Raw genomic sequence first — 27,102 nt, 5'->3', positions numbered from 1 at the left:
ACACACAAATTCATTCATTTTCCTCTTTCAGAAGCATAAAATGCACACCAACATCTGACTTGATAAATGTACCCTATTGATTTCTCATCAACTGCCTAACCTTGTAGGGACACTGATGGTGAGAACTATTGCCGACAAAAAAATATTAACTTTTACAAATGTGGGTAGGAGGAAGGGTGATTGTCAAAACAGATAATGATCTGGACAAAGGTGTAAATAGCATGTGGATGAGATCTCTGGGTGATGATGAGAAGCAAGAAGTAATTCACAAGTGTCTGCTGGTTTTATAATGTGAGAAGGAAATGAAGTGAATGAGATGACTTTAGGGTTTGCTTCTAATTCTGCAATAACATAAAGACTGGAGGGGCTGCACTGTTAGGCACATGTGCTGAAATTGCTCACAGTAAAGACAAGGGTGGCAGGCAGATTCTTGAAACAAAACATTTCATTCTGCCCAGGTGATGAATACTTAATTTTACTCTAGTCAGTTTAAGTAAAATAAAAACAACTGCAAGGGCACCTGACATAATGGGTCTTGGGGAGAGACAGAAACCAGAGGTGCTCCCAGGTTTTAGAGAGGAAGAACTATTGAACCATCATTCAGGGTGTTGCCATCACAGTGGTTTGACCTGGTGTGTTTCTTCCTCGAATTAACATTCAGTTTCCCAGAGGGAGGGAGAGAGAGTCTCACAGCTAAAGAAAGAGTGAATGAAGGCCCTGAAGTTCACAGTGCACAGAGGAGAGCTGGTTCCCAAAGAAAAGAGCTGAGTGCTTCTCCAAAGGAAGGAAGAAGGGATGAGATGTTGGCCAGTCCAAACACAAATGTCCATCAGGATTTCCATGGCTGGAAACCTTCTAAATCTTGAATGTTTCCTTCTATTCCTGCACTGAAACAATCAAGCATGGGAAGAAATGAGAACCAGGCAAACCACAGGGCAATACTTGTCCCGTCAACTGAGATATTAAATCATGACTTTCCAATAATGTTTACTTATAATCATCAAGTCCTGAGGTAGAGACTTGGTATAAAAAATAAAGAGAATACAGCCAGTATCTTTGAGAGAATTGTCATCTAATAGAGGAGGGAAAACATTTGTTGAAACTGAAGTAACATGAGAAATATAATTACAGAATTTCGGGGGAGTGGAAATCAGTGCAAATTTATCCAGGTATAAATTCTGTTTGGAGAAGAAAGGGGAGGGTTCACAAAAGAAATAATGATCGAGCTATGGCCTGTGTGGATCATTAGGTGCCCATTCCAGAGCCTTCCAAAGGAAGGGGACACTTCAAGTGGTTCAGAGTGACAGGGGCACAGTATTTATGGACAATAAGCGGAAGTGAGGCTGAAAAGAAAGTAAAGTGTAAGCCCTGTAGGACCTGATGTTTGTTACTGATTGGTGTTTATTTAGACTTAATCCAAAGAGGATGGGTAGTCAAAGAAGAATTTCTAAAAGGTCACTCCGGCATGAGATTGGAGAGAGGCAGAACAGAGATATTCTGTTTAGTTTAGTAGGGATAATTGAACAGGGTAGGACCATATTCTTTTCCAAATATGAGGAAATAGTGTGCATGCCATGTGATATTTCTACACATTTGAGCCATTGATTTCAATACCAGAATCTGTTCACCAACATTCATGGCTTTCCAGGTGTGTCTTTTCAGGGTCATGGTCACCATTGATCGGGTGGCACTGGGGTAGGGACTGCTCGATCAGTGTCTGGTCCTGATATCAGCCATGAAGTCCCGTCATCTGGTTCTGCTGCTTCTCTGGGCCTGGAGCTGAAACACAGCTGAGGCCTAGATGTCATCTCTAGTTTGACCAAAACTCCACCTCTGTGGTCAGCAGACCTGAGACTCTGTTCCAGAAATTATCTGATGCTGATCAGAACCTCGTTGTCCTGAGGGCTGCATGATTAAGGGGGTGGTCCTGCAAGGGAGAAGGAGGCAGGCGGGTCAGGGTGCTGGGGGCCAGTTTGAGTCAAAGGAAAGAAAGGAGAAAAAGTTACGGTAAAGAAATGAAGTTTCGATGCTGTTACATCAGCCTAAAATAATCCAAAAAGGCGCATTTGGGGGTGATGAATGCTGCTCCCCTTCAACAACATGTGGGGAAAACCCTAAGAAAGGCAGGCTTTTCCGCCATCTCACTTCCTGCCAGGTTGACACTCAGACCCTCGTAAATTCCTCGCCTCCTCTGTTTTCAAATATTTCTCCGCCTTCTTGTTAGGAGATAACTGGCGTGTTACCTAAACAAGAGGTTTTGACCTGCGTTTAAATTTATTCTTTGGGGCTTTTAAGGAAATACAGAATTAAGTGACATTTTCAATTACAAATCCCCCAGAGGATAAAACAATTCTGTCTGATGGAAACATGTAGCCATCAATCTCACAACGTGTGTGTGTGCATTTGTTTGCTCTATTGTGCTTCTCACCTTTTCAGCGTGGCACGTACTGGAAAATACCAGCTACGCTTTTTTCCTCCATAATCACGTATATTCTCCCCCCTCCAAGTTCACTCTTTGGGAAGTCACTTCACTTCCATTAAAAAACAGTAACGTCTGTGTTGTTTGTATGCTTATTCAATTCGAGTACTTGAGATAAGTCGTAAACGGCGAAATAAGCATGATATACTGCATGATAGATTCTGAGTGTCAACATCATGATTAGAAGTCCCATAAATGTCTGCTCTCTTTCACATGCGATGACAAGGCCTTGTCTCCCTTTCATCTCGCAGCCCCGACCTCTGCTCCCAAGGATCTGACAGTCATTACTCGGGAAGGGAAGCCTCGCACAGTCATCGTGAGCTGGCAGCCTCCCTTGGAAGCCAACGGGAAAATTACTGGTAGGTACCTCAGCTTTCTTTTGAGGGTTGCTCTGCTTGGCCTGTGACTGTTTGGGGCGAGGGCACTGCTCATGCCTTTGGTGCATTAGTTTTCTGTCCCAGCATCTCAGTGGACTCCCTGACTCCTTCTGATGGTCTCTTCTTGCCCGCACTGTCGGCACGGACTGTGGGATTCTTCTGATGGGCACACACATAGGCACACATACACATGGGAATTGAGTCGCTTCCTGAATGTGTCCTTCAGTCAGTATAGACTGTTTGCTTCTCATTCGGGGCAGCATGAGAACAACCTTCTAATGGAATGCCCGTGAGTACAAATGACTAAAAAGGAGCCCATGTTTGGCAATTACAAAACACTAAAGACACCTAATGACCGTGTTTTTCTGTATGGCACATACAAAGATTTGTCTGGGCAGATTTTTCGTTTCTCACTTGGCTTTTAGCTTCTTACTTAAATCCTAAGGTTCAGAAAACACTTAATACTGACTGACAGAAATTGAACTTAATGACTATTTCACAGTGACAGATTTTATTTTGCCAAATATTGCTGATAATATCAATGCCTAATTAAGGCATCCATTAGAAGCCTGTAATGTTAATTTAGTATGAAAAATATAATGGAGTTCTATCATGGATTTTGCATTTAAATGATCACTTTAGTTTTTTAATAGATGTCTCCATAGCATATGATTATTATGAAAATATTGTATAACTAAAGATGTGCACATTATAGTCTAATTAGCTTCAACCAGTGGGTTAGGCACATGTAAGTCACTCCTTTTCGTTTTCTTTTTGGCTTACACGGGGTGGATAGCGCTATTATAAATTAGCAGAGTAATTCAGTCATTCTGTGATGCAGAGATGAGCATGGAAATTATAGTTCAAACGACACTTGTGCTTTGTGCGAGTTACTTTCTGAATTTTACAAAATGAAAAGAGAATGTGCAAATTCCAAATGTGGTGCAAATATAAGCTGAAGACTTGTTTTCTCTGGGAAATTGCTCTTAGTGCAATAGCTAACAGAATTTTCATTTGAGCTGACAAACACGTGAAGAGAAGAGCGACATAAAAACTTCCCCAAATTTTATATGCTTGGTTGTCACTCTGCCAGGCTTTTTAAAATTGAGACTGACTCATTCTAATTTTCTCCTTATTTTCCCCTTAGTATTATGATCTATTTTCATTGGTTCTATTTCAGTACTTTTATAGGTTTTGATTGGTTGTGCATGATGACTATTTTGTTATCTTACAAACTTATTTGTAAACATATGGTAATTCAACAGATAATAAGTTCAAAAAACAATAGAAGTTTTCTATATCAACACAAGTTGGGGGGAAATATATTTTTTCTTAAAGGATAAAATAAGGTATATACTACCCAATTTTCTACCCTTATTTAAATAAATCTCATCAAATAGTCAATGCAAACAATAGAATGTGTTTTCAACTCTGGAAAGAATTTTTATTTTGCTTTTCAAGGGAAAATAAATGGAAAAAATGCAAATTGATCTAAGCAAAAACTTTAGTTTATCAAAATCACAGTGTATCTATGCGACCTTGTTCCATGTATTTTATGTATTTTATGTGGAGTTATATAATAGTTCCCACAACTAAAAAATCATTTTCTAATAATGGTGTGGTAAAAGTATGGGAGGCAATACCTTTTACCTTTAAAGCTTATAGCTCATTTATAAAGACCAAGTTGTGATTTTCAAGTGGAACTATTTTGACTCAATTCAGCAGAGAGCAAACAAACACAAATAACCCACAAGATAACTTCCATTCCATACATATTTTGATTCTTTCAATGCAATTACTTTTAAAAAATAGGTTGGTCAAATATTCAGACTAGAAAACCATTACGCAGAAGGCCCAGGGTTGCTACACTCCGGTTGTCAGGGAAGTCTAAGGAAGATATGAGCTCTTTCCCAGTGTGTGAGACACATGTGAGCCCACGTGGAGTGATGTGCTCCCTTCCTACCTTTCTCCTTCTTTGTTTCACCTAGTCCCTGCATGCACGCAGTGGTGGGACAGAGTGGTTAAGAACTGAGAATCTGCCCTGGCTGGCATAGCTCAGTGGATTGAGCACAGGCTTCAAACCAAAGTGTTGCAGGTTCGATTCCCAGTCAGGGTACATGCCTGGGTTGCAGGCCATGACCCCCAGCAACCGCACATTGGTGTTTCTCTCCATCTCTCTCTTTCTCCCTCCCTTCCCTCTCTAAAAAATAAATAAATAAAATCAAATAAAAGAGAAAGAATTGAGAACCTGAGCTTCTGAGGGAGATGCTGAGCAAGTTATTTAACCTCCCAGAGTCTCACTTCCTCATCTATAAAAGAAGGGTAGGAATAGAACCTCTTTAGTAGAATTGTTATAGTAAAGCACCCAGAAAAGTCTCTGACACCTAGTGAGTACTGACACAAATGAGCTATTAACATTCCAACTTGAATCCACTCTAGGAAGAGGCTTTACTAATGTGTTTCGCATGGTACCCAGATCATCAATTTGTACATATATATATTTCAAAAGGTTAAACAAAAAAGTAAAAAAAGGAGGATGAAGAAGACCCCAATAATGCCGGTGTTTAATTAAATTCCTTGATCATAAACTGGCAGCTTAAGAATCTGGACTGACGTTTTCAAAATAAAGTGGTTCCAAATGAATTAAGCATTTATTATACGTTTGCCATTCTGCTAAGCACTGGACAATTATAAGTGCTCCTGTATTCCAATCATTCCATTTTGAAACGAAGAAATGAGGGCCTTCTCTGGGGTAAATAACTTTCTGAAAGGCAAATAACCACAGAGTAGCCAAACTGGTAGATGTTCAGTGAAAACACCGTGTTTACAAAATGAGTGCCCCCAAATACTGAAGAAGCCAAGAGACAGATTGAGCTGGACAAGTCGGTTAATGTCCGTTAATTGTCTGTTAATGAGTTGAATAAGGAATCACACACAAAAAATGGGTCCTGGGAGGCAACAGGATGGTCAGATGCCCACATTTTTTACCCATGTGTGGGTGATCAGGGAGGACCAAGAGGATAGATACCAGGGAGAGCCAAGAGATAGGTAAAATCAAAGGTGCCTTGCCCTAGAGGAAGACTTAATGGAAATTTCATGATTATCCAGAAGCCTCTGTACACATCCCATAGTCCACCAGAAGGAACAGGAGCAGTGGGGAGGCAGGGGATGAGAGTCAAAGGTCCACCCTTTCAGAAGTTAAACCAATTATTAGTTTCAAGATGGAGTGAGCTTTTCAAGATGGCTTCAACTCTGTCCATACGCTAGGATTTAAAACTCAGGTTCGTATGCTTAGCTATTACACTATGTGTACCAAGTTATTAGTATTCTATTCTGCTGGCCCAAATCAGTGATTTTCCATTGATTTATACTTCAGTTTACCTGAAGAGAGATTGAGCGTGGTATTTTCCAAGTGATTTTAATACAGCTGGCATTGTGAAACATTGATCTAAATACACGCATCATGCAACATTATAGATCGCAGACCTACGTAGATGGAGGAAGAGTTAGATCTCCCAAGAGTTTTTCTTCTCATTGCTATCCAATGGTGAAGGTTATACTTGCCTTTTCTGTGACATTTGATGACTCTACTCCAATTTCTTTCCCTTCAAATTCTCTTCTCACTTTACTTTTGTAAAATCACCTAACCATTTTTTTTCTTCCCCTTTCTAGGCTATAGCTCAGTCTTGTTAGCAGACATTTCTTCCACCTGTTCCTTCAGTGTTGCTTCCCAGAATGCAGATCTTTTTATTCTCTTCGTTACTTTCTCTGAAAAAGTGTCTGTATTATAACCAGGGCTTCGATGAGCACAAATTTCAGTTTCTTAAATCTGTATCTCCAGCTAAGTATTTCTAAATATATGCTACTTCATATTGTACATTTCCATTTGCCTGTCTTACAGGTAGCTCATTTCCCTCTCACTCCCTTTCTTCCTCACTCTCTCTTTTTTTATGTCTCTCACCTACTATAACCAGCTAAATAATGGACTATTGTATTCAGTAATAGGTTTTAAGACCATCCAGAAATGAAGACCCAGCTGGGCGCTCACACTGAAATCATATTTGTCTGCATATTTTTACTCCCATCATTTCAAAAGTCTCCACAGTTCACCTGGTTGCATAAGTTGGAAATTTAGCCCTCTCTATTTCTTCTTCATTGCCTTCCCATAAAATCAAGAGAGAAAATCAAATGCATATAGTACAAGGCTGAAAATTTTATGAGAACAGGTTTCAAGTTTTGTTCAGTGCTTTCTCCCCAGTAATAATATTATGTCCATATTAATAAAGGTAATTAATAAATATTTCTTGAGTAGAATAATGATTGGATTGCTGTTAAATCCATTGTTTCACATGAAATCAACATTTTAGCTCTTCCAAATATGACACCTTTCTTAAGATTTATTAATATTAAGAAAGAAAGAAAGGAGAGAAAAAAAGGCTGTAGCATTTACTAAATAGTTACTAGGTAGAATGTAATTTAATAGAGATACCCCCAGATATGAAGTACTTAAATGCATTATCACAGCAACTTATTTTCAGATGCTAGAATTGAGACATACTTAGGTTAAATAAGTTGCTCAAGCTTACACAGCTAGTCAATGTTAGAGCTGTGACCTGAGGTCAGATATTCCTGAATCCATTGCCTATTATTTTTGACCAAAAAGAAGGAAGAAATAGGTCCATCCTTCCTTATGCACCTACTTATATACGCAATGATCAGAATCAATTGTTTTGTAGCTGAAAAGCTCTCACTAGCTGAGCTCCTTGTTGGTAGGGGTCATCCTGGTCTTCCTTGCATTTCACAGTTACCTGAGCCATGGAAGGGAATCAGTAATGAATGACAAGACATATGGAAGAGGACAGAGGAGAGAAGAGAGATGGCATTGAACTCTTTGACACTTTGCTTCTAGAATTACAACTATCTGTTACAACTATCTGTTAACTACTTTTACAGCTTATTTATAAAAGTAGAATCAAAATAACAGATGCATGATGTCATGTTTTATATGTATTTAGACAAATGTTGTTCCATTGTAGGAGTGTTGAGATGGGTTAGCAATCCCAGGTCTTACAATCTATGTTGGGATATATACTTTATTTTATGACCATCCATGGGGGTAAGAGACAAAAGTGAAGTAGAAAAAAATAAGAGAAAACAAAGAAAAGAAGAAAAATCAGAGACTTGGACACACAGAAATATGAGATAGAAAAAGGTAGTGAGGAACCAATCAATTTGTTCCAACCTATTTGGTCATATGGAAATCTATAAGGTAAGACGTAATAAAAATGGATTAAATACCCTGTAAACACACCAAACTTACATATTTAAATGAAATTGTATGCTTTATCTAAGGCAAATTTGTAGTTTTGAATGATGTAATGAGTTTCTATTTCACATCTCAGTTATCAAATTCACAAAAAAAGAATAAAAAAATAAGGTTCCCCCCAGTATCAGGAAATTGCTCAAATACAGTATGAAATGGTCTGAATCTGATTTGTATATTCAACCTTACTTGATTCTAAAATTGCCATTTTAGATGCTTAAATAGTTTTAACATAGAAAACAAAAGGACAGTGAAGGCAAGCATTTTATTCTCATTTGATAACTAAAGAAAATGAGGAAAAACTGTAGTTGACTGTGATGGGAACACAATTCTTCAAACTTTCAGCTTCACCATGCACTTAAAATATCCCATGAAAACTTTAACAATTTCATTAAATGTCATGAATGTAAAACATTTATGCTTCTTGGCTAGGGCATTTCATTCAGTAAGTGAGTTTGAATACCTATTATGTGAAGACTATTTTATCATTATTTTTTGAAGAATAAAATAATATAAGATATGGCTCCTGAAATAAAGAAATGTTTTATTCTCTTGAAGAGACAGCACATACACATAATAAAAGCTTTAAAAAAATCCTATTACAAATACCACAGTCTTCTGTTTGGGATAAGAACAGAAGAACAGAGACTGGTCTGGTTCAAAGAGTATTAGGAGATTTTATTGGTGTTGATCATGAGGGCTCAGTTATATATGAATGTACACCCATGGGTCAGACAACTATTTTATCCAGTGATACTGCACAATCCTTTTTGAATTATAGCCTCCCAGTTTTAATATTACCCAGAGAAGGCAGTCATTCAACCTTTATATGTTTTTCAGAATTCTTTATCTTGGCCTTTGGTCTTCCCCTAAACTTTCTGCATCTTAGGACATTCATATCTGTAGCATCAACATCTCAACAAATGCCAAAAATATATACAAATTCCACATGTCAACTAAACAGTGACTCCTAACCTTGCCTAAACACAGAGATCATCTGGGGTAAAGATTAACTGGGTTGTATTTAACTATTGTAGTAGCTATTGCTATGCTACAATATCACTCCAAACTTAGCAGTTAAAACAACACACATACACTCTCTCATTATTTTTGTTAGTCAGGAAACCAGGCACAGCTTAGCTGAGTACTCTGATTCAGGGTCTCTTACAAGACAGCATTTGAGGTTTTAGACCAGGTAGATATCTCATCCGAGGCTTGACTGGGGAAATATTTGCTTCCAAGTTTATGTGGTTGTTGGTGGGACTCAGTTTCTTACTGGCTGTTGATTGGAGCTCATCCTCAGTTCCTTGTCATATGGTTCTCTCCATTTGGCAGCTTATTTCACCAAAGCTAATAAAAGAGTGTATAGAGTCTGATAGCAAGATAGAAGTTATAATTTTATGCAAAATAGTCACAGAAGTGATAGTTCATCACATTTTCTGTGCCCTATTGGTTAAAGTAAGACTTGAGACTTCCGGTCAAGATGGTAGCATAAGCAGATGGTTCACTTCTTTGCACAACCACATCAAAATTACAACTACAGTATAGAACGACCACCACTCATAACCATCAGAAACCAAGTTCAATGGAAGTCTGACAACCATGGAATTAAAGAAACCGTATCCATCCAGATTGGTAGGAAGGGCACAGATGCAGAATGAGCTGATCCCTCACCCACATGTAGTGGATGAGGGATCCTAAAAAATAGGGAGGGATATCTTGGGGATAGCAAGGAGTCCCAGCCGCACACCAGGCCCCTCAGCCTAGGGTTCCAGTGCCAAGAAGATAAGTCCCCACAACTTCTGGCTGCAAAACCCAGCAGGCATTGAGTCGGTGTAAGAAACTGCTGTATCCACAAGCAGTTCTTATTAAAGAACCCACACACAGACTCATCTACTCAGACTCACTCCCTCCGAGCTCCAGCACCAGGGTGGCAGGTTGAAGAGCACCAGTGGTATACTGGGGAAAATGAGGTGCCTGGCATTAAGGCAAGCAGAGATCGTTGTCCCTTTTCTAAATGCTTCCCCAACAAAGCCAGCAAACTGGTACCATATCTGAGACTCCATCAACCTGGCTAACACAGTTTGACCTACCTTGGAGATCCCCAGAGACTCCACCCCACCCAAATTATGGGCCCACCCAAGCTATTTTTCCATATGAATGGCTGTCTTGGGGCATGCCTCACATCTTCCTAAATACTCTCAAACAAGCAACAGCTGGCCCCAGTGAGTCCCAGGACCGGGACCACAAGTAGCCAGCCTAGATTCACAGCTTAACTTCTTCTGGGAATCTCCTAGCCCAGCACAAGTAGCAGCCATCTCAGATTGTTTTCTAGCTCATGTGAGTGGCTGTAAGAAGAACACTGGTATGGGCTGACCTTGGCCTGCACCTCCTGTGAAATCCCAGATTCTGTACACCCAGTGGACAACTATAGCCCACTTCAGAGCACCACTACCCTGCCCCTGCACAGCTGAGCCTCCACAGAGGAAAGATGTGGTGATATGTGGTCATAACCAATCCTTGCAGCTGACTGGCCTGGGTAAATCCCTCCCATTGATCTGTCAACAGGAACCAGGGCTCAACTCCAAGAGAAAGGTATACTGAGACCACATGAAAGGTGCACCTCGAGTACCCAGCTTGGGTGATGGAGAGATGGTGCCACTGGATTCTACTTTATTAGGACAACTACTATATTAGCCCACACTACCAAGACATGGAGTCAAGGCAGATCCACCTAATACATAGAAACAAATACAGGGAGACTACCAAAATGAGAAGACAAAGAAACATGGCCCAAATGAAAGAACAGATGAAAACTCCAGAAAAAGAGCTAAATGAAATGGAGATAAGAAATTTATTAGACACAGAGCTCAAGGCACTGGTTATAAGGATGCTCAAAGAACTTAGTGAAGACTTCAACAGTATAAAAAAGATCCATCAGAAACAAAGGATACACTAATGGAAATAAAGAACAATTTACAGGGAAACAGCAGTAGAGTGGATGAAGCTGAGAATCAAATCAATGATTTGGAATATAAGGAAGAAAAAAAAAACAACCAATCAGAACAACAAGAAGAAAAAAGAATCCAAAAAAAATGAGGATAGTAAGCAGCCTCTGGGACAACTTCAAGAAGTTCAACATTTGATCATAGGGGTGCCAGAAGGAGAAGAGAAAGAGCAAGAAATTGGAAACATATTTTAAAAAATAATGAAAGAAAACTTCCCTAATTTGATGAAGGAAATAGACATGCAAGTCTAGGAAGCACAGGGAGTCTCAAACAAGATGGATGCAAGGAGGACCACTCCAAGACACATCATAATTTAAATGCCAAAGGTTAAAGATAAAAGAGAGAATATTAAAAGCAGCAAGAAAAAAGAGGTTAGTTACATACAAGGGAGTTCCCATAAGACTCTCAGCTGATTTCTCAAAAGAAACTCTGCAGGCTAGAAGGGAATGGCAAGAAATATTCAAAGTCATGAAAAACAGGCACCTACAGCCAAGATTGCTCTATGTAGCAAAGCTATCATTTAGAATCAAAAGGCAGATAAAGAGTTTCCCAGATAAGAAAAAAACTAAAGGAATTCATCATCACCAAACCATTATAATATGAAATGTTAAAGGGACTTGTTTAAGAAAAAGAAGATCAAAACTATGAATAATAAAAGGACAAAAATACATATCTATCAACAATTGAATCTAAAAAACAAACTAAGCAAACAAGAACAGAGACAGAATCACGGATATGGAGAGCATTTTCATGGTTGCCGGCAGGGAGGGGAGTATGGGAAAATGGATGAGAGATGAGGGGATTAAGAAGTGTAAATAAGTAGTTAAAGAATAGCCATGGGGGTGTAACATACGGTAAAGGAAATAGAGTAGCCAAAGAACTTATATGCATGACCCATGGACATGAACAATGTCATGGGGATTGCCTGAGGGAGTGGGAGATGCTAGGTGGAGGGGGAGCAAATGGGAGAAAATCAGAACAACAATAATAGCATAATCAATAAAATATAATTTTTTAAAAAAACAAGACTACATCTTGTCTGCACTCAGACAGAAAGGATGACATAAAAGTGGGACTACCACAAGATGGGGGTAATTGAGGGCTATCAAAGACTCTGTCTGCCACACCTATTAAATCAGAATGTCCTTTCTTGCGATCTGTCTTGTAACTTGTACCCAGTCACCAGGCAATTCTTATAAGTAGGTAGATTTGAGATACACAAAACTTAGGAAAAGGTGAAAGCTAAAGCAAAAGAGATACAAGTTTTCATCATTGACCTGAATTTAAGAGAAGTGGACTTCTGGAGTTTTGAATTTGCAGCATTGGTTAACCACACAGAACTGCAAGGGGAAAAGATTCAGTTCATTGTCTAGAATACATCCTCCAAACCCAAGCAGGATTCTATAAGTCACAGTGGCATTAAATGGCAAATGATTAAAAATTGTATAAGTGTTCTTATACTTTACTGAGTGTATTGCCTAGTCTACAGAAAGAAATTCTCACTATAGAGAAATTTTTATATGTTTTATATAGAAGGTTTTTTTATAAAGAGAAAGGTTTTATATATTAAATGTAGCTTGAACTAGACCTTAGTGGTTGGGTAGGATTTGGGTGGGAAGAATGAACAATAAGAAGTGAGAGGGGGCCTGGCCCAGTGGGGGCCATACAACAAAAGTTTGCCAGGTCAGGTCTAGTCAGGGCACATACCTGGGTTATGGGTTCATTCCCCTCCTTCCATCGGGCATGTACAGGGGGCAACTGATCAATGTTTCCTCCTCGCTCCTTTGCTCTCTCCTTTCCTCTCTCTAAATCAATAAACATATCCTTGAGTGAAGATTAAATAAAAAAGAGCAAGGTGGGTGGGGATAAGCCTCATAGGGAGACCCCACTTCAGTCTTCCTGGAGTGAGCATCTGTGTTCTCATGCAGGTAGTGCACCTGGTTATCCTGGGAGGGAACTGGATCTGGATCAGAGAACCCTGTGACATAACCATTGAAAGGTCTAAGTGTGTGGGTCCTCAGTACAAATAGGACAAGCAGGACTAAAAAGGAAGGAATAGGTGAATCAAAGAAAGACAACAGCTTTTAAAATATGATTCACGAACAACGTATTTGCTGTATAAGAATAGAACTAGGGACATTGTTGGCCTATCCAGTGCAGAATTTTGGGAGAAATGGAGGATGGCACTTTATTCATACAGCAAAGACACCTGTGATGAGCTCTTGACAGTTTCATCTGATGGTGTAATATAAAATTATGAATAATGCTCTCACATAACAGCTAGCTTACATGCTGGCTAAACGTAATGTTAGAATATGAATATTTACAGGAGTAACTGGATTTATTTGGGTGCAAATTAAACTGTGACCACTGAGTAACCTACTAGTATTGAAGTAACACCCCCTAAAACAGAGGGTAAATGACACTATCAAATGATAAATTATTAGCACTTGAGATATTAACTAGATAACCTACAATTATCCAGAAATAGCTTTATTTTCTCCATAGGTGGGATGGACCAGGGGAAATAGTATTGGATTTTTAGCATAACAGTAGGGGATATTACCCTAGCCTTCTTACCTAGCTTGGGTCACCCTCAGTTTTACCATCTGTGAAAGGAGGAGTCATTGCCCCTGCCAACCTTCCAGAGTTAATACAGAAATCATACACGATCACTTATTTTGATAGCACTTTCAACATGCGTGGTATTTTGTACTTCTCAGTGCACTGTTATTATTTAAGCATAAGCCAAAATAAACATTACTTATTGTCATTATTGAAACACAACAAAAGTTAAACAGACTTGTTATCTGTGTTTTGCATTTTTATCATGCTTATATATTAGAATAAACCAATAATCAGAATTTATAGGCAGCAGAAACTGCACATTTTTAAATATGACAGATTTTTTTTATTTCTAGTGGCTTATTCCATTTTCAGATTCTGTTCGCTGAAGCAATTATTTATTTAATCCTTGCAATAAGGAAAAAATAATTACTTGCCAAGCCAAATACTGTAGTTTATAGATTGGGAATGTGTATTAATGATGGCGAAGTACATTCGGGAAATATTGATGTGCAGAAGGAGAAATGCAGCCAGCTGTCAGGATGCTGACAAAGTTTGATTCTTCTGTTTACGCAGCTTACATCTTGTTTTATACCTTGGACAAGAACATACCAATTGATGACTGGATTATGGAAACAATCAGTGGTGATCGGCTGACTCATCAAATCATGGATCTCAACCTTGACACGATGTATTACTTCCGAATTCAAGCACGAAACGTGAAAGGAGTGGGGCCCCTCTCTGATCCCATCCTCTTCAGGACTCTGAAAGGTTTGAATCATTTTCTCCTATATTGCCTTTCTTCTCTATGGGATTGTTACAAAATCGTTTTGGAGTCTATGTTAGGAATTGCCCTAGACCATTTCTGTTGGCAGCATGACTATAGTGGGTGTTTGAAATAAATTAAAATGCACGTCAAAACCACAATGAGTGATTACCTCACGCCTGTTAGAATGGCTATTATCAAAAAGACAAGAGATGGCAAAGGCTGGTGTGAATGTGGAGAAAAAGGAGCCCTGTACTCTGTTGGTGGGGTTGTGGATTGGTACAGCCGCTGTGGAAAACAGCATGGCAGTTCCCCCAAATTAAAAATAGAACTACTGTGTGGTCCACCCAGCAGCTCCACTTCTGGAAATGCATCCAAAGAAAACAAAAACACTAACTGGATATGATGATCTATACCACATGGTCATGACAGCATTATTTAAAATAACCAAGACAAGGAAACAATCTAAGTGTCCACCAGTAGATTATTGGATAAAGAAACTGTGGTATATATACACAATAGAATATTATTATTCAACTATAAAACTAAGAATTTCTACCATTCCATGTGACAACATGGATAGATCTTGAAGGCATTATGTTAAGTAAAATGAGTCAGACAGGGAAAGACAAATACTTTATGATTTCGCTTGTATGTGTAATCTGAAAACAGACAAGCAAACAAATAAAAACATGCCAAACTCATAGAAAAGGAGATCAGAGGTTTGGTTATGAGAGTAAGGGTTGGGGAGAGGGTGAACTGGAGGGAGGTGGTCTAAAGGTACATACTTCCAGCTGTGAAATAAATAAATACTAAGGATGTAATGTAAAACATAATGACTACAGTTAGCAATACTGAGTAATATATAGGAATTTTGTTAAGAGAATAGATCCTAAGTGTTCTTACCACATGGAAAACTTTTTTATTTCTTTTTATTATATCTATACGAGATGATTTATGTTAATTCAACCCATGGTGGTAATCATTTCACTAGATATGATTATACAGTGATATATTTCAATTATTTGTCAATAAAACTAGGAAAGATAAGAAAGAATAATTAATTAATTAAATGTAGCATTTAATTCTGAGAGCCAGCATACCAAAGAAAGATCTAGTGTATCACTACATTTTCTGCCTTCAGCAGGAGACAGACATTTTAACTTGACTCTCTTTTATTTATAATCCTCTTGGAATTGTGTATTGATTTCATGTCTATTGGTTCCATTCAATATATAATGAATCCCTTTAGCCATTTTATGTAAGGGAACAAAAGTTTAAAAAGCATTGAAACATGTGAATGGCATACTCTTGCCAATTTCAAATATTTCCTTTCAGGAACTATTGTCCTTATATATTAAAGGATTATTTTGATATGGCAAGATAGAAAACCTCAAACAAAATGAATGTGTTCATTTTAAGGACCAAGGTCAGCAACAATGAAAAAAATTTTGCTGAATGATTGGAAGAAAATCCATGTGCTTACAGGAATAAAAATTAGAACTCAATTTAAAGATAGTTACAGGCTCATACAGAAAAATACTAAAGCCCAGGAATAGAAATTGCATCAAAAAAATCTTCATATACTTATTTTACTTTAAAGTTCAGTATTATTTTTCTGGAAGACAAATAGTTACAAGAGCCTCTATTATTGAGTATTGAAAATAATTAAAATAATTCAAATGTTGCATAACTCATATTTAAAGATAGATATTTAAGGCATGATGCCTCTTGCTCTAAGGAAGGATTCTTGACTTTTAAATCTATGACCACCTCTATGTTTGGCTGAAAACTTCATAATATGAGGGGGGACCCAAAACACCCAGAATTATCTTCTGGAGAGCGGGCCCCTTGTTGTACAGAATTCCCCCACTAGGTCAGTGTTCTAGGAACCCATCAGCATCAGTGTACCAGCTGGCATTGCTGCAGAGGCTGCATTCAGCTTCAGTGGATTTTTTTAGAAGACTCTCTTTCAACACTTTGAACACTTCATGATGGCTGATCTCTGAGCACACTGTCCACACCACACTGAGCGTTCAGCAGTTTTTGACCAAAAACAGTATGACCCTGTTCCCCACCCTTCCTATTTACCCAGTCTCTCCCAGACCAGAGTGACTATTTTTCATTTTCCTGGTGAAAAAAGTCCTCAAAGGGACAGTTTTTGCCTATGTGGAAGAGATAAAACAACAACAACAACAAAAAAAACTGCGGAAGCACTAAAAGGCATCAAAATCAATGAATTCAAAAACTGTTTCGAGCAGTAGAAAAAATGTCTTTATAGGCATAATGCATCAAATGGACAGTACTTTGAAGGTGACTAAAGTTTAAACATGTGAGAATAAATACACAATTTTGTATAAGTAAATTCCTTTTTTTTAGGGGGTCCCCTCTTGTCCATGATGGCAAACAACCGAAATATTAGAAACAGTTGTCTGACATTTTCGCCCAGCTGTTTGACATACTAAAGAAGAGTTTTAGGATAACCATTTAGTCTATTTCTCAATTCTCCTAGGAAAGGTAGACTAATAAATAGTGGACGTTTGAGTTCTGGTGAGCGAGCTATTCAAAAACTGGGTTTCTAAAAGCAAATCTAAAAGTTTGCCAGGAACACACAAACAAGCATTTAGCCTAAGCCTGCATGGCAGTCCTTAATGGCGGAGTAGGAGTTAGGAGGGAGACAGGAGGAAATGAGCTAATCTTTGTCTATCAGGTTTTTGGGACTTCATGTCTAAATCAGATTTCACTCTAAATGAGCAATCAAAAGGAAACTGGTTATCCATTTTGTGGGAGCATGAAATGTAACTAGATAATGTTTCACAAATGCTTCGTCTTTATCTACAGACAAGTGCCAAATTAATTTCATGCTCAAAACATGTGCCAAGCAGAAATCTCAGGGAGGGTTTAAAAATGACTTAAAGCATCCAAATGTATTAAGCAACAGAATGATGAGTTATAACAGGATTCACAGGCCCACACTGGTAATCATCCTGTGGATTGTTTAATGAACTCCATATCCTATTTGGTACTATTTACCCTAAATGCCCTAAACTCATCTATTAAATGATATTCAGAATTAAGAACAAAGTCAGGAATTTGTTGTAAGTCATAATAAGTCATAATAAAGGATATAAGAATCATTTCTAATACCCAGACTGAAATGTTTAATGCCATCTACCCTAAGTATGTCATGCTTCATTAACAGCCAATTACATTTTTAAAACAAATCTTGGTCATGTATAGTAGACTGAGTTTCAGATGTTTTGAGTGCACTTTAAATTAGTTAGAAATATTTATACTGCCCATCTTTGTCAACAGTGGATATTGTACACGCATGCATCTTACATGTCACAATGACAGATGTTATAAGGTAAAAAAAAATTACTCATCATAAGAGATTTGAAGCCATGGTGATGCAAACCTACACTAAAGAAAGACATAAAATACACTACTGCTGTCTGAATTAAGGTTTTCATTTTCCAAAGCTGCTTCCAAACATAAGGCCACTGTTCATCAGAGTGTAACTCTCAGAGAGAAAGGCTCACCTTGGTTCCTGGAGCTGAGAAAACACACAGTCGTCTCCTGGGGAACAAGCAAGTGCTTTATGGTCATCATGCCCCCAGGCAGGTGTCCACGGGCTTCATTCTTCACATCCAGTCTTTGCAAAGATGCATGCTTTGTCTACTAGAGAGTAGAACTTTGTCATTTTGGTTTTAGGCACCAACCAGAAAGGTACAGGAAACTCAATCAGTGATCACTGGCTAATTAGAAAGGACGGTTATAATTTAAAATGGATTAAGTTATTGTATCTTTATGTACCTGGTATAGGAGATGTACCTGACTCTTTTCTTGAAATGTTAATTAAAACACTCTTAAACTTGATTCTCTGACCCACAGACTTTATAAATACCTACCTCCCTTCTCCAAATCACCTCCCATTACAATAGCTACACACCGTTGATCCCATGGAAGATGCATAAAAGTCGTGTTTATCTCTGCCTATCGCATGGGGTGTTTCTCCCAGCAACATAAGCTTCTTCATGTTGGCCTCTGAAGTACTAGGGAGGGAGGATGCAGTGCACCCATGAGGATGCCCGTGGAGGGATGGCGTCCTCTCTCACATGCAAAGGAGCAGAGTCTTCAGCTGTGAGAGAGCAGGAGAATAAGGTGTATTCCCTGGGCTTCCTTGATCATCATTCTGAAATGTGCATTTCTCATCCAAAATACAGAACCGAGAGCTCTGTACCCGGACATAAAAAAGTTTTCATCTTCAAAGTATTCTGTGACAAAATACATGATTTTGTTGACAAATGACAGGGGCCATTAAAAAGTCAAGGTACAAATAAATGACAAGACTTTTAAGTCCTTATTTTCCTGTAATCAAAAGTAACTATTAGAATATATTTGGTCCTTGTTAGGAAATACTCTTTAATAGATAATCTTCTTGAGGCATTCAATGTTTATCAAGTTATATTCAGCCCAGGTTTGCTAACAATAAAGCAAATCTAGAAGATTAGAATGCAGATCAGATTGTCCACGATAATGATGTTTATTTGTCACTTGTTAAAAATTTGCTTAGACTACAGATAATGCATGTATATAATCAAAGACAAAGGGAGACAAAAAAAAACATGGAAATGAGATTGCCTTTTTCTTTTCTTTCTTTTTTTTTTGATACTATTCCAAACTCTTCTCCCCTAAATAGGGGATACTGATTGTGCTAGTTCCTCAAGTGTGTCTGTTCTGGCTCCCAGATGTTTACCCTTCCTACACTGTGTGGTCCCACGTGACCCTGGCGTATCCTTCGTCATTCCCCCTGGAAAACGGGTATGGCATTCCCTGCAACTTGGTACCTCTCCTTAAAAGCTACATTAAGATCCTATTCCTGTCTATAAAGTACACAGTTAATTCAATTGCCTATCAAAAGCACCTTTTATCAACAACCCCCTAATACTATAATCAAATGTATTTTGAGGAGCCTTGAGTCTTCGATGAGAAATGGGAGAGAAAATCAAGACAAAAATTAAATTGTGATGATTAGATTAGAGAAGATTAGATTGGATGGCCTGGTGAGTTAAAAAATGTTTAATCTTGAGAAAATACAAAGACATTTAAAAAATCTATATGAAGCTTGTAGAATCTTAATGCAATAAACTCCTTTGTATATACTGTTTTCCAAAGGGTCGTTCAAAATTGGAAGTCTACTTTTTTTTAAGATTTTATTTATTTATTTTCAGAGAGGGAAGGGAGGGAGGGAGAGGGAGAGAGAGAGAGAGAAACATCAATGTGCGGTTGCTGGGGGTTATGGCCTGCAACCCAGGAATGTACCCTGGCTGGGAATCGAACCTGGGACACTTTGGTTCCCAGCCCGCGCTCAATCTGAAGTCTACTTTTTGTTAAGATACCTTTCCCAGTTTACTCTTTTCATAGAAGATGTTTACATATTATTTAACATAAAAGAAATTGTTAATGATTGCTGTTTTAGGAATTTGTTCACCTGTGATGCGACACTAATAAACCCTGTCCATCTTAAAGAGGCTTTTGTTAACATCATCATTATTTAAGTGTTTAGATTTTACACATTCTTTTGGATGATGATTCGAGTTCCTTAATTTAGAAAAGGGCCACCACCTGAAAGACGTTAAGCTATTTTTCAAACAATGATGATGGATTTGCTGTAAAACTGCCACACAGAATGAGAGAACTGACTAGGTTATAGGTTGCTGCTCAATGGAATGCTATTCCAGTTTTCTCTGTGTGAATTTAACTGAGGAGTATATAAGAAAAGCAGCAAGTATGTCGAGCCTGTGTGTCGAGTTTTGCTGCAATGAAGTGAGGTAAATATGCCCAGAAGACTCGAAGCTCAAAGCAAACCAAGGATAGGTGAATACTTCTGTTAGAAGGAGACTTACAAAGATACACATTGGTCAAAATACCATACCACAGTTCCTAGAAAAGCAAAGATACTAGAGACTTACCTCCTGTATATTTATATTTGGTTAACAGAAAAGAAACACCTTTTTAAAAAACAGAGATGTTTTTAAATTTAAAACAGAAACAAACTCATAAATGCAGACAGTAGACTGGTGGTGACCAGAGGGGACGGCAGGCGGGCAGAGGCCAAACAACGGGTTCCGGGGGGCAGATACGTAGCGATGAATGGGAACCAGAGTTCCGGTGGTGAGCACACCGTAGAATATGCAGATATCTAACTAGAATGCACATCTGAAGCCTTTATAATGTTATTAACTGATGTTATCTCAATAAAAATAAAAAATAAACTAACAAAGGGGAAAAATGTCATTTTCGAGAACGTTACTCATAACACAACTGAAGTCAGCAACTCAAGACTCTTCTTCACAAGGTCTAAAAATTTATCAAATTACTTAAACCATATTCGTGATATTCCATTATTATTTTAGTCTATTCATGTAAGAATTGGTTGAGTTCCTTTTTTGTAAAAAACAATGAGAATATGAGCAAATAGTTTCCTTACCTAAAACATTGATAATCACTGGGTAATGGCATGCATTTTTACTGTTATTGTATTTTCAATTAAATTTGTATGGTGATCATTCTGAGTTTATGTTTAGAGGAATGTGAAAAATAACATATTTTTAAGAACACATTTATACAACAAAACGTTTTCATTTTCCTCTAATGAGGTAATAGAAAGAATTCGATTAAGCCTGATTCCTTATCAATTTTATTTCAATAGGGCATTGGCCTTGATATGATAATTTTCTAACCACAAACTGTTGATCTGAAATATCTGCTTTCTTGCTGGGAACTGTCAAAATCTAATAATATTTCTTTTTCCCCCACAGTGGAACACCCTGACAAAATGGCTAATGACCAAGGTATGGTGGCTCAGTGTGTCTCTTTCCCCTTCTCTAATCAATCCTGTCTGTTAGAAATGTCAGTCATTGTTTTGTGTTCCTCCTTTCACCTGGGCCATACACCTCACCAAGCAGACTCCGGTGCGATAATTAATCTTGTTAATGAAGTTCTGCTTGGATGGGGCTGAGGTTCTGATAGGGGAGATGTAAATTTTCTGGAGAGGAAATTGTTTTGTCTCTATTCTGAAGGACCAATTAAAATGTCAAGCTTCTTTGTATGAAATAAATTTTTAGTCTCTGTGTGCACTTCTGAATAATTCACATTAAGTATAATTAAGCTCAGCATAATTTTCAAGCTGCCCTTACACCCTTTCATGAGCTGTGGATTAAAGTTCTGCAGCTCCACAGAGAAAGCCTGTAAATCACATGTGCTTCTCCTCTGCGATGAGCTGCTTTTAATAAATAAAAACACAGTTAGGTCAACTTTTTTAGGGCATTATTATTGCTCATTTCAAAGTCAGAGTGCTTTCATTCCTGGAATCAGATGCTGGATTGACTTGGAGTATTTTATTCTCTTTCCACTCTTTTGCTAAAAGCTGATTTACATAGAAAAACAGGGATGGTACTACACAAAGAAAAATTGGGATAAATAAGAGGTATCCACCAACTCGCAGACAGATGTGCATTTTCTATTACTATGACTTGTGGGGTAAAAAATTAGGATTCCATTTTGACACTGAGGTTGATTGGTAGAATGCCAGAGGAGAAAAGAATATTTTATGAGTTTTATTTGGGGGGGAGGATATTATATTCTTTAAAGAAGGGAGAGTTTGGGAATGCTCATACTGGTTATAGTCATTTTCTTTTTTGGTTCAGAATCTATAGCTTGAGTAGTTTGTCTTCTGCTTTGGGTGTATATTATCAGCAGAAACTACTTGCAAGCGTCATGTCTCATAAGGTCCCATGTTGTAAATCAGGGGGAAACATTCTTTTCAACAAGAATACTTTTTAACTTTTGACAAATATTAAGCCTCTGTGGTGAGCAAGGCTCACTAACAAAGGGGTTTCCTGCATGGGTGATATTTAAGTTGATGATCCGTGATCCTATGTTCAGGTTCATCTCGGGGTCCTAATGCCCTGCCTCCGCTTAGGAGAACAAAGCTAGGGTTTCGTGCAGGGAACCACAGGAATAAGGCAGTGCCCGTGAATGTCTCCCCAGGGCTAACATTCCCATTAGTTGCCTAGTTGTTTCTGCTTGCTGCAACTTAAAATATGTTCATGAGATCAGTATACATTGAAGAGTAATATTTTTAAAACTGTTAATGATGAGTAATTATCAGTTAGCACCTATTTACTTAGGTAAATGAAATATCAGTGTTGGTCAAATGCAAAGCTGGAGCCATTAATTAACAGAAGTGATTTTCTTATTTAGGTTATAAAATAACTAAAACAACCTCTCATAGCTTCTTTAACTGAAGTGAATTTGAAACTTCTATAGTCATATAACTCCTAATTTTTTAATTATATTTAGGAAATATAGATACACGTATATATGTATATATGCATGTGCATGTATATGTGTGTGCATATGTGTGTATATGTATGTATATACACATAGAGAGAGAGAGAACACAAAAAAGATTTTTTAAGCAACTGAACCACATGAAATGCTACATCATTAGCTACTTGGGTGAGGAAGTGCTCAAGCTTCTCTAAATGGATTTCCAGTTGTCCCTGGATTTTTTTTTCATTGTTTTTTCCTGGGTTTTTTTTTTCAGTTAACTGTTTTTTATTTTTTTATTTTTTATTTTTTTAAGATTTTATTTATTTATTTTTAGAGAGGGAAAGGAGGGAGAAAGAGAGAGAGAGAGAGAGAAACATCAATGTGTGGTTGCTGGGGGCCGTGGCCTGCAACCCAGGCATGTGCCCTGACTGGGAATCAAACCTGCGATGCTTTGGTTCGCAGCCTGTGCTCAATCCACTGAGCTACGCCAGCCAGAGCTCAGTTAACTGTTTCTTAAACATTACTCATTCTACCAAGATATATTTTTGTAAATTGATCCTTTTATAAAAGAAAAGAGAATAAATTATTCCTCAATTGCACTATGACATGTGCTCTGTAGGTTTTACTAGATTTTTATGTTGGCAGTGAAATCAGATCAATTATCAGGAACAAAAGGAATTACTAAGAATGTTGCCAGGGACTGAGTCTGTTAATATAACCGGGCAGTTTTTCTTTTTGTCCATCTAACATTACTTAGAAAGATGCTGTCATATATTTTCCTACATGGCACCTTATTCAATCACAGCTCGTATGCAGTTGGTCAAATTGATAGGGTCTTACTTTTACATCAAACTCAAATCACTTGTAAAATTAAGAAGGACTGATGACATATAATTTCAGGGTTATAAGTAATATCTTTACCTTCTTACAAAGAAGGCATATACAATTTCCTGGTCATCAAAAGCTGTTTCTCAGCAAAATCAGTCTTCTGGGTTGATGACCAAGGGCATGAAAAATTGCCGAGAGTAAAGATCCCGCTAAGATTGATTAAAATAGTAGGAAAAACTGTCCTGAATATTTCCACTCTCAGCACATAGCAAATCAGTTGAATATGCTTTGCTGGACTCCTTCCCACGGCCAAATGATCCCACTTTTTGCTCCATTTGTGACAGGTACTGCATTTCGGTCGAGAGAAAATTCCCTCTGAGGAGAAAATGTAGCACTCTGAGTCAAAGTTAACTCTTTAAAGATGAACCCTAAATAGACTTTATCTTATATGAGAGAAAATGAGAAAAGTTTGGACTGTTTTCAAAGAGTATCTTTCTTTGTAGACTTTTGTCAAAATAACTTTTTCTTGTATTCTAAAATCTGCCCTGAAGAACATTAACGTGAAAAGAAAAAATCGGTCATATTTGAATCAATTGTGGGTTTGGAGGAAATATTTCCTCTGGGTGATAGTGCTAGTAGAATTAAAATAACAGACTTTACATGGAATTCATTTTCCTTTTCTGTAATTGTAAATTGGTTTGATCTAGCATTTATTTGCTAAACCCTCTAATCTCAAACTACTCTTTAATTCCTCCTTTTTGTAGCCCCTTATCTCTTGTTCTACATCTTAATTATTTTTTTTTGGTCTCTTCCAGGCACATGTGGCCAAAATAATTATGAGATTGTAGAGATTAACCAGTTTAATGTTCTGGGGGGTCAAGTGGGGTAGAGAAATTGTGTGATCTATGTGAAGCCTATGCAAAAGGCATAAAAATACTTTGCTTTAGGTTTTTTTCTTTTCCATATTTTGGTAAAAACCTCGTCAATTTTTTGTGTCTATATGGGCATGTATAATGTTAAAATGAACACTTTTGAATCTCTTACGATCACTCAGCGTTCTAAGAGCTTAATATTTATGGACTCATTTAGTTCTCATAACAATGCTGTTAGAGAGATACTATTGCAGTCTCCATTTAGCTTAGTTCTCATAACAATGCTGTTAGAGAGATACTATTGCAGTCTCCATTTAGCGATGAGGATGCTGAAGCCTAGAGAGTGTCAGTGACTGGCCCATAAACACACAGCTGGCATGTAGCAAGGTCATGATTCAAACAGGGACAACCATGTTCCAAGAATCCTGCTTGTAATCACCAAGTACATTCATCACAAGCACACATAGTTGTTTTACCACGTATGTATAAAGTTTCTGTATCTAAAGGTTGTGTGTATGGGTCTTTTCCCAGTATCAGCCTTCCTTTCCCCAACTCTGTGAATAGTCTACAACGAGGCCAAAGAGCTTTCAATCTGGAGTCACCTTGCTGGTAGGAGGTGACAGCACTGAGTATAAATGATCCTGACAGTTCTGTATCTCAGGAAACACAAGGATGACTGTAACTCCACTGGCTTAGTCAACTCGGGAGGCTAACACTAAACACCAAAGACGAGGCAGATTAAACCATGGAAACTTACTTTCTCACAGTCCTGGAGGCTGCAGGTCTCATAACAAGGTCAGGCGGGGAGGGCTCTCTTCCTGGACTGCAGACATCTTCCTTGACGTGTCCTCAAGCGGCTCTCTCAAGTCTCCTTGGACCGGGGCTCCATCCTCATGACCTCATTCACCCTTAACACTTCTGTAAAGGTCCATGTCTGCAAACACAGTCACACTGGGTGTTAGGAATTTCACGTTTGAGTTTGAAGCCTGCGGGAGACGCAGTTCAGATCATAGCATCCACCTTCAAAAGGAAAGCTGTTTTTGACTCACTGACGATCTTGCTGTTTTCAGATGAGAAGGCCGAAGGTAATGCTTTGCCCAAGGTCACAAAAATATAGCTATGAAAAGAGCTGGAATCCAAACGTGTTTCTCTCTGACTCCCAGAGTGTATAGTCTTTCCACTTCAGACATCTGCTATACTTACAAAAAACTTGGCCTTTTGTTTTCCTACAGTTAGCTCACAACTCCTAGAGCTTCTCACAGATGCATTTGTAAAATCCTTTGTTTGGGGGTTGCAATGAGGATAGTTGTAGTTATAAAATAAGACAAACTCTCCAAAATGATTATTAGATCAAAGTTTAAATCTTAAAGGATTGCTTTTACATCCTTCTATTCTATTAACCCCAAACACTGGACTCCAGTTTGACGTGTTTATGAGTAGACATTAGCAATTCTCTGCATGAGCACATGTATTCACAGGTTCATGGATGTTCCTCTGTCTGCCCACTGTGACATTAGAGTAGGAGCCAAAGCCTTGACATGGTGCCTTAAAGAGACAGGAGTCTTCTTGACACCATCCGTATCACCGCTGAGATGACTTAGGCAGAAAAGGCTTGCTTCGAGCACTCTCAAATTTCTTTAATTCCCCCTAGCCTGAGTGGGGTGATCTAAATCACAAGGCCTGGAAAAGAGGCATAAATCCTTAGGCCAGTTTATAGATGAAGTGGGAGGCGGTTTAGAAGGGAGGGAGGGAGGATTTACTCTGCTCTGATTGGTGGATACGGCTGACAATACTCTGGCTTTCCCATCAGCAGTCACAGGGCGTGCTCCTGGAGCAGTGGGATGGGATCAGATGCCCCCAAGTCCGGTTCCGTCCTTCGGGCATGCACTGATGTTCTCTCAGCACCCTCACCTGTAAAATCACCTGACTTTAGCCTGACGTATCTTTTGACTTCTTTCAAGATTTAAGATGATCAAGTTTTAGGATTGGTACTAGAGTGACAAACCCAAGCATAGCATCTTCACATAGTGTAGCCCTTCCTGTTTTTTTGATCATTCCCCCAATATTTTAGTATTCCCATGACATGTCACTTCCGGGCACTGTACATGTTCTACCACACTTAGTTCTCAATACCATCCTTACAGACGTAGAAAAGGAATCACAGAGAGGTTAAAATTGGCCTAAACTCTCGCAGCATGTAAGTGGTTAGGCTGAGATGCATTCCCAGGCTAACCTGAGAATTTCTCTATATAGTTTCTGGAAATGCAGTGAGTCAGTTGCCTCCTACTTTGTTATCAACAAGTGAAACCTGAAAGGCCTCACCTACGTCCACCTAGTGTAAAGGCCTCCTGCCTCCTCAATAGGATATTCAGGCAAAGTACTTAAAGCTACACCTGCCATTTTACACTTCAATGGTTTTAATCTCATGAATAAACAGGATGTTAATTGTTTCCCATTTCAGGGAAATTAGGCTTTTCAAGGCAATCTAGTCAAGCTTGGAATTTAGTTAATGTAATCCAAACTTTGCAGGGTTCGGATTACAGC

General features: G+C 38.3%; 1 protein-coding gene across 1 annotated transcript in view; it reads left to right on the top strand.

Annotated features, from left to right (window-relative positions):
* Nucleotides 1-27,102, top strand: part of DCC (DCC netrin 1 receptor) — a 1,018,954-nt gene that overhangs the window by 911,330 nt on the left and 80,522 nt on the right. The window contains exons 19-21 of the mRNA XM_036010199.1: nucleotides 2,731-2,838; nucleotides 14,329-14,523; nucleotides 21,343-21,375. Coding sequence (XP_035866092.1) covers nucleotides 2,731-2,838; nucleotides 14,329-14,523; nucleotides 21,343-21,375 — 336 coding nt within the window. The remainder of the gene's footprint in view (nucleotides 1-2,730; nucleotides 2,839-14,328; nucleotides 14,524-21,342; nucleotides 21,376-27,102) is intronic.

This window comes from Phyllostomus discolor, chromosome 9, assembly GCF_004126475.2.
Source record: "Phyllostomus discolor isolate MPI-MPIP mPhyDis1 chromosome 9, mPhyDis1.pri.v3, whole genome shotgun sequence".
Taxonomy (NCBI): domain Eukaryota; kingdom Metazoa; phylum Chordata; class Mammalia; order Chiroptera; family Phyllostomidae; genus Phyllostomus; species Phyllostomus discolor.
This window is presented reverse-complemented; position numbering and strand designations above follow the sequence as displayed.